General features: G+C 39.4%; 1 protein-coding gene across 1 annotated transcript in view; it reads right to left on the reverse strand.

The window, feature by feature from the left end:
* Positions 1–7947: 7947 nt before the first annotated feature.
* LOC124552251 (TBC1 domain family member 5) overlaps positions 7948–12953 on the reverse strand; it is a 168476-nt gene continuing 163470 nt past the window's right edge. Inside the window, exon 14 of the mRNA XM_047126533.1 lies at positions 7948–8349. Coding sequence (XP_046982489.1) covers positions 7948–8349 — 402 coding nt within the window. The remainder of the gene's footprint in view (positions 8350–12953) is intronic.

Genomic DNA, 12953 nt, shown 5'->3' on the forward strand with positions numbered 1-12953 from the left:
TAATACTCTTTTTACATATAAAAATAAAACAGTCAATGCAACAATTAAAATGTGCAAATAATCTTCAAGAAATTCAATGAAAATCATAAGGAAATTATCTAGAATGCAAATTTCTAAGTTTTGATCTGAGAACTGAAATACGAAAACGATAGATCGTAGTGTTTCCTTTGCCTTATCTTCTACACTGTCGAGTAGCTCAAGAGTACGTGTATCCGCCAGTTTCTGCACAAGTCCTCCATTTGGGCTACAACTACAAATAATACACTTTGGCACCTAATAAGTAATACTACGGCTTTTCGAGTAGTTGTGATATTTGTGGAAGCCAAACATTTACTAAGATGCTCTAAAATGTTTCACATCAAAACTTTAGGAATGACACTTTGTAACATTCTCGGCACGCGACAGACATTATTCCTCGAGTGTGTCTCGAATATCCGACACGATTCACACAGACAATATGCCACAATACATTATTACTAAGGAATGAACCGTGTAGCACCTACTTGCTATCAGATACACCAAAGTAATGTAAAGTATTCTGCTCTCAATGACACATGCCCTAATAAATGATCTTATAAACAATTCTGCAGATACTTGTCACAATTAATATTACTGCAATTGAGAAGAAAAAAGTCCAGCGTAAAAATTGGTACTTCGCACGGAAATTTCTTTTGTTACGGAAATGTGTGTGTGATAAAATGGTCAAAATAAGAAGTCTAATACATGAATACCAAAGAAACCCAAACAGTTTGGTCTAACTTGCAGCATTCAGCTGTGAACTGTTCTCACAATATTCTGTTTGGTCACTTCAGTACTAAGGGATGCAACCTGTAAAGAGTGTAGGAAAAGGAAAGGAAACCAAACCAACTTAGTCACTGCGAAAGGTAAAAAGTAATGTAGTAACATACCAGAAAGGTGATGTGATTTGAGACAAAGGCAGTGTTCAATGGTTAGGCTCTCAGGACAGAAAACTTGAACTTGTAAGTGCTCACGCACTTCTGATGCCGTAGCATTACGTTAGCAGTTTGTATTGTTGAATTTATTACTGTACTCATCCCCCAGTCAGTGCTTTTCATTAAAATCAATTTTATTCCGTGCAGGACTTCCTCGACGATTACGATGTCAGATCGGATTTATTGTCAAACACACTCCACCCCATAACCTACCTTACTATTTTTCTCAAATCCTAATAATTCTTGACAGATTGTGAATGAGAATTTGCACTATTAAATTAAATAGTATCTACAAATAATAGTATAGGAACTATACCTTCAATAGGAAGCAAGTTACCGGCGAACTTTTTCTGGAGTTTACCGCAAGCAGAATACTCGGTGAGCAATGTAATACTAATTGAGCAACGGATGTTGTAAATTTTAAGATATCGAGTATTTACAGAAAGCTCTGCAGTAATGTCAATGAATGAGAGTAATAGAAACAGCCAGAAATCTTACAAAATGCATCCGAAAGCAAATGGCTACACTTACATGAGAAAGCTTCAATAAGCACATTATAAAAAAAGCACAGTACGCAGAAATGAAAGTAACACAAACAATGTTATACTGACTGATTCACTTTTCCCTTAAGTACATAGTGCACCTTTATGAGTAAAAAAATTGGTACAAACATTTTTCTTAACACTAATACAAGATCCCTGATACACTATATACAGATATGAAAATATGCTTTAAACTTCACAATACCAAGAGGGCGGGGGTAGGGGGATCGGTTACTTCATTCTCAGCATCTGAAAACATTGTAATTTAGCCGTGAACTTTATACACACAATTGAATGATTTCCTATACCAAATTCCAAAATGGTTTTAAATTTTTCAGTTAAACTTAACCAAAAAATTTGAGTCGTAGTAGTGAATGTGACTTATTACAAAAAATGTCATTCATATTTTCACGTTCAGGACCCTTCTCAAACATCTATACACCTTTAGAACATATGTTGTGAAAAAAAGGCAAGAAAAATCAACGAAATTTGCATTTTTTACAACTTTTCTATGATTATAAAGTACCCTTCTTGCTGGCATACACATTGTGGAAAATGTGATGATATTTCTGAGATTGTGCTAAGATATTTTCAGGTTCTGGACCCTACTTATACAACAGTACCTATTTAAAAATATGTTGTTAATAAAGGTTAACAACAATTAACAAAATTTTCTTTTTAAATTTTTTTTTTTTCTGGTGGGTATAAAGTATACCACCCTCCCCTCCCCCTTGGTAGTACACATTATGGAGAATGTGTTGGTACTGCTAGGGTTAAACAGGAATGTCTGCTTGATAAGCATGGAGATGATTACTGGAATGATATCACTTACAAACTAATTACAATAAGAAATAACATTTATGATAAATTGCGATCTCCTGACTTTACACTGCTATTGTGCAATGGCGAAAAATTTGCAAAATGTATAACACTATACCTAACTACTTCTTTTGTTTGACTAGTAAGGTGGTGGTAAGATGTTACCAGAATGGATGGGGGATGGGGGTTAAGGGACTTGGAAAAATGTCAAATTGCATTAACAAACAGTAGAGATTCTCAGTGATAGTGGAGGTACAACAACACACTTCAAACAATCCCAAACAAATACAATAGTGAGGCACCTCTTTTACTCTTTCAGGCCTCTCTTTTCCACATACATGTGGTATATACAGAAAAATTTTGCTAGTAACTGGAACGTCTAAGAACAGGCAACAAAACTATAATTATAGAAATTGCATTTAAATATGATGGCGGCAGCAACGGATATACCGAGAATGAAAACTGTGTTGCTCCTATTCTTCCCCAGTACCTCTCTGTGCAACTGCTGCACTTCTTCCACGCTCTCTCTGCTCAAAGACTACTGAAGATGATTATCTTGGCAGTTAAAAAAAAAAAAAAATTGAGAAAATAATGCTGAGGCTCTGGGCAGCAAAGACATGTCCAACGACATGTACAAATTCCTTAGCAAGGAATTTGTGGGCCACTCCTAATTAGTGACTGAGCTTTCTGGACTTAACCATTTCTCATGTGAGTGAATATGTTGCAACTAAATTTTAAACAACAATAATTAGAGTTCAGTAATAATAATAATAATAATAATAATACAAAATAAAAGAATTTCCAAAATTTGTGTACAAGGCCATTTTCAGCACAAAACTAGAATAAAAATACCACATAATTTGTAATGCATCTTGGAAAAAATCCACTTACTAGTCCAGAAGTAATAAGAAATATTTATGTAATTTAAACTAAATTTCTCACTATGTTCTAAATAAGAGATGGTGTAAATACAGTATGCTGTATCTATTGGAGCATATTCAGAACCAGAAACTGATGCACAAAGAGGAAGACATATTAAAACCCTAAGTGAGCACAAACTGCTGTTATTTTGTACAAAATGTGCACTTTCTGAGACATGTTTAGGAGGGGGGGGGGGAGAGGGGGAGGGGGGGGTGCAGCAAGGCAGCAAGTTACAGAACTGACTCCCGCCCCACAGGCGGACTGCCTTGGAGGCAGTTGGCAGGAGTCACCCACAATTTGACAAAAATGAAAATGTGCATTTGGAGCACAGTATTAAACCTAAGTGGATTGTGGACTGAGTAGAAGCTGAAAAAGAAGAGTAATGAAGTGTGACTGATGTGTGGTGATGTAGACAATTAACTGGGCCAATAAGGTAAGAAATGAGGAGGTTCTCTGCAGAATTGGCAAGGGAAGGAATATGTGGAAAAGATTCACAACAAGAAGGGATAGGATGATGGGACATGTGATGAGACAACACGAAAATACATCCATAGTTTTTAGAAGCAGCTGTGGAGGGACAGACAAGAGATTGGAATGTGTAAAGGAAATAGTAACTGAAGACATTGGTGTGTTGGCAAGTTTGGCGCAGGAGAAGAAGTAGTTGTACGTTACGCCGAAACAGTAAGAAGAGTTTAATAAAAACACACACAAAAGTAAAGATTGCTCATTGGCAATGACTACTGGCCTGAAGACTTCTGAATTTCACTGACTGAAAACTGGATATCGGGGGAATTCAGAAACCACGCATGCAGCTGGAAAGAGACTACCGACAGGGGAAATACCTCCACCGACATGCTCTCATGAAAATAATCGATTTTTGAAAATATAATGTAATTGGATGGATAAAAATCTGCTCACCAAGCCGCAGCAGGAGAAAATATATAAAGCTCGGGTAAATGTGCAAGCTTTCAGAGCCAGTGGCTCGTCCTTCTGGCAGAGGGGCTGAAGGGGAAGGAAGAGGGATAAAGGAAAAGCAATGGCAAGGCTTAGGAAATGAGAAGGTTTGGAAAAGTTGCCCAGAATCCTTACTGAATGAGATGAGAGGGACAGACTGATTGTTGGGAACTGCACTGGATGAGTTTGAAAAACTTAAGAGGTCAAAAGTGGAAGATAAGGTAATAAAGAAGCAAGACAGAGATTACTGACAAAAATCACGCAAGAATTAATAAGAGTAGAAGGCTAAGTGATTTATACGTGGCAGACATGGGGGAGGGGTGATGAAAAATTGACAGGTCAGAAAATGAAAGATATAGAAAATTAAAAGGGAGCGAAGAAATGCTGGTGTCAAATAAATTAATGTAAATTTAGAGCAGGTAGGCAGTGAGAACCACAGACACGTAGCACCAGTTACCAGCAGCAAAGTTCTGAGAAACTTGTGTCTGGAGGCAGAATCCCGATGGCAATTGTTGAGAAACAGGCACTGAAGTCACATCTGCGTGTTGTAGAGCATGCTCTGCAACAAGGTATTCTGTGTTGCCAGTATACAACCTCTAAGTACATTCACCCTAACTGATAACTTGGTGGTAGTTATACAAATGTGAAAGGCCGAACATTGTTTACATAACTGCTAGTACACAACATGTGTCGTTTCACATATGCTTGGCCTTTTACGTAGGTATGACTACCACCAAGTTATTAGTTAGCGTGAATAAGGAAAGACAGAGGGTGTATACTTGCAACAGACAATATGCTGTTGCAAAGTGTGCTCCACAGTATGACAGTTGTGACCTCACAGTCTTTTTCACCACACGTGCTATCTCAATCCTTTGACCCGATACCCATTTCTCGGAACTTCACTCGTGGGAACTGGCATTACAACATGTCCTCAGTTCTCGCCACCCACATGGCCTTCATTTACATTAGTTTCTCCAGCCTCAGCATTTCTTCCCAGTAACTATTCCTTTCCACACCTCTTTTCATTTTCTATATATTTTGTTTTCTGGTCTGTCTATTTTTCCCTACCCTATACATGTTTCACATACAATGCACTTAGCTTTCCACTCTTATCAATTCTTGCTTGATATTTTGTCAGTAATCTATGACTTGCTTATTATTCTATCTTTCACCTTTAAGCTCTCTGGTTTTCATAACTTGTCTGGTGTAGTCTCCAATACTCAGTCTTCCATTCTCACCCAGTCTGGTAAGTCTCCCACGACTCGGGGTTGTGGGCAACTTTTCCAAACTCTCCTAATCCTCACTTGTCCTTTTCCTTCATCCCCATTCCTTCTCCTTCAACCCTTCAGCCAGAAGAAGGAGCCACTGGCTCTGAAAGCTTGCACATTTATGTAAGCCGTCATATTTTCAGTTAGACAAATAACAGGCAACATATTCCCCTTACCTTCAGAAACCTTCCTTTCAATCAGAATAATAATATGTAGTTGCATTTAAACCACTCCATCTACAAACTGCTCTCAAATAGATACTAAACATTTGACAATATGAGCTGTGAACATCCTCACTGTCTAGCTTATAGTTGATCGACTAAAAGTAATACTGGTCATAAAGAACAATAGTCTTACTGGTGAAAAATGGAATTATTCGCAACCAATATACGAGCATGGGCAAGTGTGCAATATGGACTACATAGATAACAGAAAATGATCCTTACGTACAATTTTACTTCACAAAAAGACTTTGATGTTGATTTTAAAATGCAAATTGAAATGTAGGGATAATTATTTATCAACTGTTGAGAGCTAGGCACACTAATTGAAAATTTGTCGCATTACCAATTACATTACATAAATTCAAAACTGACATCAAAGCAGAGAACACACTAACAAAAGACCCCAGTCATTACTTTTTGTAGAGTAGCCCTCAGTTCAGCATTCACTGAAAATATGACAATTCTAAGAATGGGAATTCAATATTGTACACTCTCTGCTTTGATATTTACAGCCAGTAGCTACACACACACACACACACACACACACACACACACACACACACAAATTATGCATATCTTATTTACATGTGCATATTTAAAATTACAGCCGTTTACAAGGATTACTTAACACATCTCCAGTCCACGCTCAATCCCAAATGAATCATGCATCTTATCTGCCTGTATTCTGTTATTATTTGCCATTCAACGAATACCCCTGTACTCTGCAACATATACATTTACATTTTAACATTCTACCAATAACTGAATAACAAATATTCTTATTCCGAGGAATTACTTTGAGAACTTTTACACATCAAATTACATATGGATGAATCTATTTGAAGCACCATGAAGTAAATCTACCCATCTATAACAATGAATTCTTCCAGTGTTAACTGACAGATTGCTCAATTAACAAAACTCCCTGTACAGATGACGGAGCTATTGCTTCAAAATATTTTCTAGTAAATAGTCCATAATGTATGCAAAATCTTCCATGGAATTCTGTTTTCTCAAATGATGTAGCTGAAAACAAACAGGTCAATATTTTCAATTCTCTTACACATGCTCTACCACAATACAGTACTGTACAGCCAGAACATATGACGCGATACAATAATGCAGAGCTGTACTTTAAAAAATAATTCGGACTGCAATTACACTAATACAGAACGCATTTTCTAACACCGATTTCCCATGTGTGGGCCTGCTTTACTTACTATGCAGTGAATATAAAAAGCCATTAATTATCCAACGTTTAAGTGCGATATGATTTTATATACACTCTGGGTAAATATTTGTAGACACACAGGGCTACTGAAAAGATTTTCACAATTCAAATAGCATATGAACAGTTTCTATAGATACAATATACAAAAGATTACAAAAATAATAAGCCATATATTAATCTATGAAAAGCCCCTTTGCATCAATTGTGAGAAACAGCAACACTCGAGTGCAAAAGTGATGAGAACAAAAAACTGTTTACGAGTAAGAATCACGGGCTACCAAAAATAGAAGTGGTTTCCTTCAAGAGTGCAAGCAGGCAAGAAACGAGGGATATGTAGATAACACTGAATCCATGTCTGTTAGGCAAGAAGGTAATGAATACTCAAGTTTAGAGATGAACTTCCTATGCACACTTTGTCTTCCTCTTGCTTCCTCTCGCATTTCAATTACTTAATTTAGTTTTGCGGTTTCATTTTAAATTTTGTTACACATTCTTTCCCCCAAATTTTGCATTTTTACTTTTACCCACAGTGTGCTGCTTTGCTTTTGTGTTTATTCTCACAGCAGGCTGTCTTTGGCACATCAGAAGTAGGAGGAGATTGGGGCACAGTATTTAAAAGTATGGATAATGTGGTTGTGTTATACAAAATGTTGCAGGAGGTAGGAGGGAAGAAGAAGACAAAGGAGAGACAACTGCAAGAAGGAAAAAAAAGAAAAGAAGAAGAAATGGAAGAAAGAGCAATAACAAGTTAACAAGAAGAGGCATAATGCTAACATTTGCCTGTAAAAAATATGAGAGTTAAATCACAGAGGGGGGTGGGGGGCCAAAATGAAGTTTCGATACATCCCACCACTGCTCACGCTTTCCAGCTGCGAGAAACAAGAGAAAGAATGAAAATGAGAAAATGGATAAAAAAAGAATGATAATAAGAGTACTGGAATGATGCTATACAATAGTCTAGTATTCTAATAGACGAGTCACAAGACTTCTCTCTGGTTGTACAGTGACTGCAGCCCAGCAGGACTGTCGCAGGCATTACATTTTATCCGCCGCCTCTCGAGGCTGCTCCTCCGGCCCGACGCACGCTGCCGCCACGGCCGCAGCCAGAGGGTTCTCGACCGGCGCGCCCTCCACGGAGCTGGTCGAGCCCTCGTGCTCGCGGAAAACCTTCATCTGGACGTCGCGAGGCTGCGGCTGGGCTCCCCGCGCACCGACGGGTGGGGCGCCACTGCCGGCCGGTGCCCCGAGTGGCAGCTGGGCGGGCGGTGCGGCGCTCCTCCGGTATCCCCCGGTCGGCTGGGGCAGCACTGACGAGACGCGCGGAGGCTCCGTGCCCGCGGGCTGGGCCTGCGCGTGGGCGTGCAGCTCCCCCGCTTCCAGCGCCGGCTCCACTTCCGCGGGTGCCGCACCCTGTCTGGAGGTCAGCAGTGCGCACAGCTGCGGACAGAAAAAGAAAACTGACGTGCCGAATCGGCCCGGGGACCCTTTGCCCGCACCGTAATACTGTAACTGCAGGTAATGCAGTGCTGCGAAGCTTGAAAAACATTTCTGTATATTGTGACTCTGTGGATATCCACAGTTGTGGAAGTAAATTTCAGCCTGTGCATAAATTTGGCTACTTTGATAACAATGGGATGTCTCGTGAGGTTTCTCCTGAAGATATCGGATCTTTTGGCACTCACATGGGCTGTGAGAAATTTAAATTGTGGATCAATTTTTACATCTGTGTCGATATCCTGAAAACCACTGAAGAACGTGACAGAGTACACCCCCCACACAGTTTTAATCTGCCAGGAAGTTTCATATCAGCACACACTCCGCTGCAGAGTGAAAATCTCATTCTGGAAACATCCCCCAGGCTGTGGCTATGCCATATCGCCGCAATATCCTTTCTTTCAGGAGTGCTAGTTCTGCAAGGTTCACAGGAGAGCTTCTGTAAAGTTTGGAAGGTAGGAGACAAGATACTGGCACAAATAAAGCTGTGAGGACGGGGCGTGAGTCGTGCTTGGGTAGCTCAGTTGGTAGAGCACTTGCCTGCGAAAGGCAAAGGTCCTGAGTTCGAGTCTCTGTCCGGCACACAGTTTTATTCTGATATAATTTGAAACTGGTTGCTGTACCACCCTGCCACAATGGTATGTTTTACAGGAATTAGTGCAGTTTGGTGGCAGGAGGAACAGCACTTCTGATCGGGTGAATATAGCTAATGCAGGAGTAGGTTTAAGAACTAAGAAGAAAATAGGTATGCAGCTAAGCTGCCATGAGCAGCATAGCTGAAGTATTATCATAGTCAAGACAGGCACGAAGCCCACACACATCAAAATAGTACAAGTTTGTATATCAGCTATCTCCACAGATGAAGAAATATAAGATAGAAGAAATTATTCAGAAAGTTAAGGGAGATGCAAATTTAAGTGTGATGGAGGACTGGAATTCAATAGTAGGAAAAGGAAAAGAAGGAGAAATAGTTGGTGAATATGGACTGGGGAGACCGGAAGGTTTGTAGCTGATTATTGATTGAGAGATTTAGGAATCATATACTCAATTTTAGGACATTTCCAGGGGCAGATGTGGACTATGATCACAGTTTATTGGGTATGAACTCTAGATTAAAACTGAAGAAATTGGAAGAAGGAAGGAAATTAAGGGGATGGGATATGGATAAATTGAAAGAACCAGATGTTGCTGAGAGTTTCAGAGGGGGAATTACACAATGGTTGACTATAACAGCAGAAAGGAATACAGTATACGACAAATGTGTAGCTTTAGGAGATGAAATAGTGAAGGCAGCAGAGGATCAAATGGATAAAAAGACAAGGCCTACTAAAAATCCTTGGATAACACAAGAGATACTGAATATAACTGATGAAAGGGGAAAACATAAAAATGCAGGTAATGAAGCTGGCTAAAGGGAATACAAACATTTAACAAATCATACTGATAGGAAGTGCAAAATGGCTAAACAGGAATGGCTAGAGAGCAAATGTATGGATTTATAAGCATATTTCACCAGGGAAAAGACAGATACCGCCTACATGAAAATTGAAGAAGCCTTTAGGGAAAAGAGAAGCAGCCTTATGAATATCAAGAGCTCAGATGGAAAACCATCCGAAGCAAAGAAGGGAAAGCTGAAAGGCAGAATGAGATCTACACGAGGGAGAGGAATTTGAAGGCAATACTATAGAAATGGACAAGGATGTAGATGAAGATGAGACGGGAGATATGATACTTCGAGGAGGATTTGACAGAGCTCTGAAAGATCTAAGTCAAAACAAGGCCCCCCGGAGTAGACAATATTCTATCAAAACTACTGATAGACTTAGAAGAGCCAGCCATTACCAAACTCTCCCATCTAGTGTGCAAGACGTAAGAGACAGGAAAAATATCCTCGGACTTCAAGAAGAATATAATAACTGAAATTCTAAAGAAATGCGGTACTGACACATGTGACTGTTACCAACTATAAGTTTAACAAGCCATGGTTGAAAAATACTAACACAAATTCTTTACAGAAGAAGAATGGAAAAATTTATAGAAGCTGACCTTGGGGAAGTGCAGTTAGGATTTCGGAGGAATGTAGGTACATGTGAGGCAATACTGACCCTACGACTTACTTTAGAAGATACGTTAAGAAAAGACAAATCCTCGTTTATAGCATTGGTAGATTTAGAGAAAGCTTTTGAAAATGTTGACTGGAATACTCTCTTTGAAATTCTGAAGGTAGCATAGGTAAAATACATGGTGAAAGGCTATTTACAACTTGTACAGAAACCAGAGGGCAGTTAATAGGAGTCAATAGGCATGGAAGGGAAGCACTGATTGAGAAGGCAATGAGACAGGGTAGTAGCCTAATTTTATTCAACTGGAAAAAACACTGCATGAAAAAACAATTGACTTGCCACTCAGCTGCTGAAACTAGTCAGTCATCCCACCACTATCTCTGATTGTGCCTATGTGATCATCCCATTTCATACCACACAAACTTTTACACCCAGCTCTTTGTATGACTTGCCTTTGTACATCTGTGACCCACTGATATTGTAGGCCCAGAATACTACATTTACTGTCTGACAAAGTGCGAAAATTTACATTGTTTTTTAAACAAGTTGCCTATCTTAGCATCACAGATTTGACTGAATATTAGTGCTGCTTTTTTACTAAAGTATCTATATAGCATTGATGTAAGAACTTGTTCAACACAGCAGCCATACAAGAGCAGTAGTTGAGGTGTCTGGTAAAATGAATTAATGTGCCTTTTCTCTCACAACATGTATTTACATTTTGTGGCGTGGCTATGTAGTTCTATTGGTAAGCACCATGCTACAAATCCAAAGATCTCGGATTCAGTCTCCAGCCAGGATTACACTTTCTTCACCACCTCCGAATATTATCTGTTAATGTGAAAAATGTCAACTTTCCAATGGCTGAGACTCAATGTAATCTAGGTAATTCACTTCAAAGGTTTTCTAAGGACCAAAAGCATTTGGTCATGATCTACATCTACATGATTACTCTGCAGTTAACACTTAAGTGCTTAGCATCTACAACTTTCAGATTGCTTCTCCTCCTCTCTAATAGCCCATGGGAAAAATGAACACCTCAATCTTTTCATCCAAGCTCCAATTTATTTTATTACAATGGTCACTTCTTCGTATGTAGGCCGAATAAACTAAATATTTTGCCATTGGGAGCGGAAGTCTGTGATTCAAAATTTGTGTAAAGATCTTGCCACAATGAAAGATACCTTTGTTTCGATGATTCCCACCCCAATTCACTTATCATACCTGGAACACTTTCTCCCTTGCTTTGTGATAATACAAAACGGGCTGCACTTCTTTGAATTTTTTTGATGTCTGTCGTCAGTCCCATGCGGTAAGGATCCTATAGTGTATGCAGTCTGTTTAGAAGATTTGTTGCATATTCTGTAGATTTCCTGCATATTCTAAGTGTACTGCCAAAAAAATGCAGTCTTTGGTTCACTACAATATTTGCTTCATGATGGTTCCAATTTAAGGGGTTTGTATTTGTAATCCCTACACGTTTAGTTGAATTGAGAGCCTTTAAATTTATGTAATTCAGTGTGTAACAGAACTTTAATAGAAACCAACTGAAATGGAATGAAATGGTTATACGACACTTTTGGCTGGGAGACTCCATTTGGGATTGTTGATGCCACTTCGGTGAATTGCATGCCCATAATGACAAAATTATGACGAGGCAACACAACACCCAGTACCCGAGCAGATAAAATCTCTGACCTGGCCGGGAATTGAACCTGAGCTCCCCCGCATGGCCGTCTGCCATACTAATCATTCAGCTACAGAATGAGACACTTTAACAGAATTTATTTACTTCTCAAGTGGAGGACCGAACTTTTATTGTTAAGGCTCGAGTGCCACTTTGACACATTATTCTTGTGCTGTTATGGAGCACATATAGCTGCCCATTTTCCTCACGAATCTACTACTCTCAAAATTGAATGACTGACAGCAAGAACTCTACTGATATTTGATCGAGTTCTTCCAACTGAAAGACCTTGGTTTCTTTAATCTAAATTTCCATATACCAATAATTGAAACATAACTACAACATAAAATCGCTTGAAATTTCTTGCCCCTTTTCACACTAATTATTTTACAAATAATTATGAGAAAATAGTTAATCACCCAGAAGATACAGTCAGATATGAGAGCAACTTCGTACAGGTACACAACATCAGCAAGTGTGTGAATGATTTGTGTAGCCATCTTTAGGTGGAACAGCCACCGGGCAGTATCTGACAGAGTTTGAAAGAGGCCTCACCGTGCGTCTCCACCTCGCTGCCCGGCCAAACTCTGCCGTGTCCAGATTTGTGGGGACTCGAAGATGCCAGTGGCCCAATTTCGGTCTGGATGGGAACATGAGAACAGCCATGAAAGATCCTGTCGATTACAACTGACCGCCACACACACGCACTTCCGTAATTTACACCGAGCACGTCTCGAACCTTTCACAACTGTGCCTGCCATACGCGAACAAGTAATGATGTCTCTGCAACAGTCTTT

Source organism: Schistocerca americana, chromosome 10 (assembly GCF_021461395.2).
Source record: "Schistocerca americana isolate TAMUIC-IGC-003095 chromosome 10, iqSchAmer2.1, whole genome shotgun sequence".
Lineage (NCBI taxonomy): Eukaryota > Metazoa > Arthropoda > Insecta > Orthoptera > Acrididae > Schistocerca > Schistocerca americana.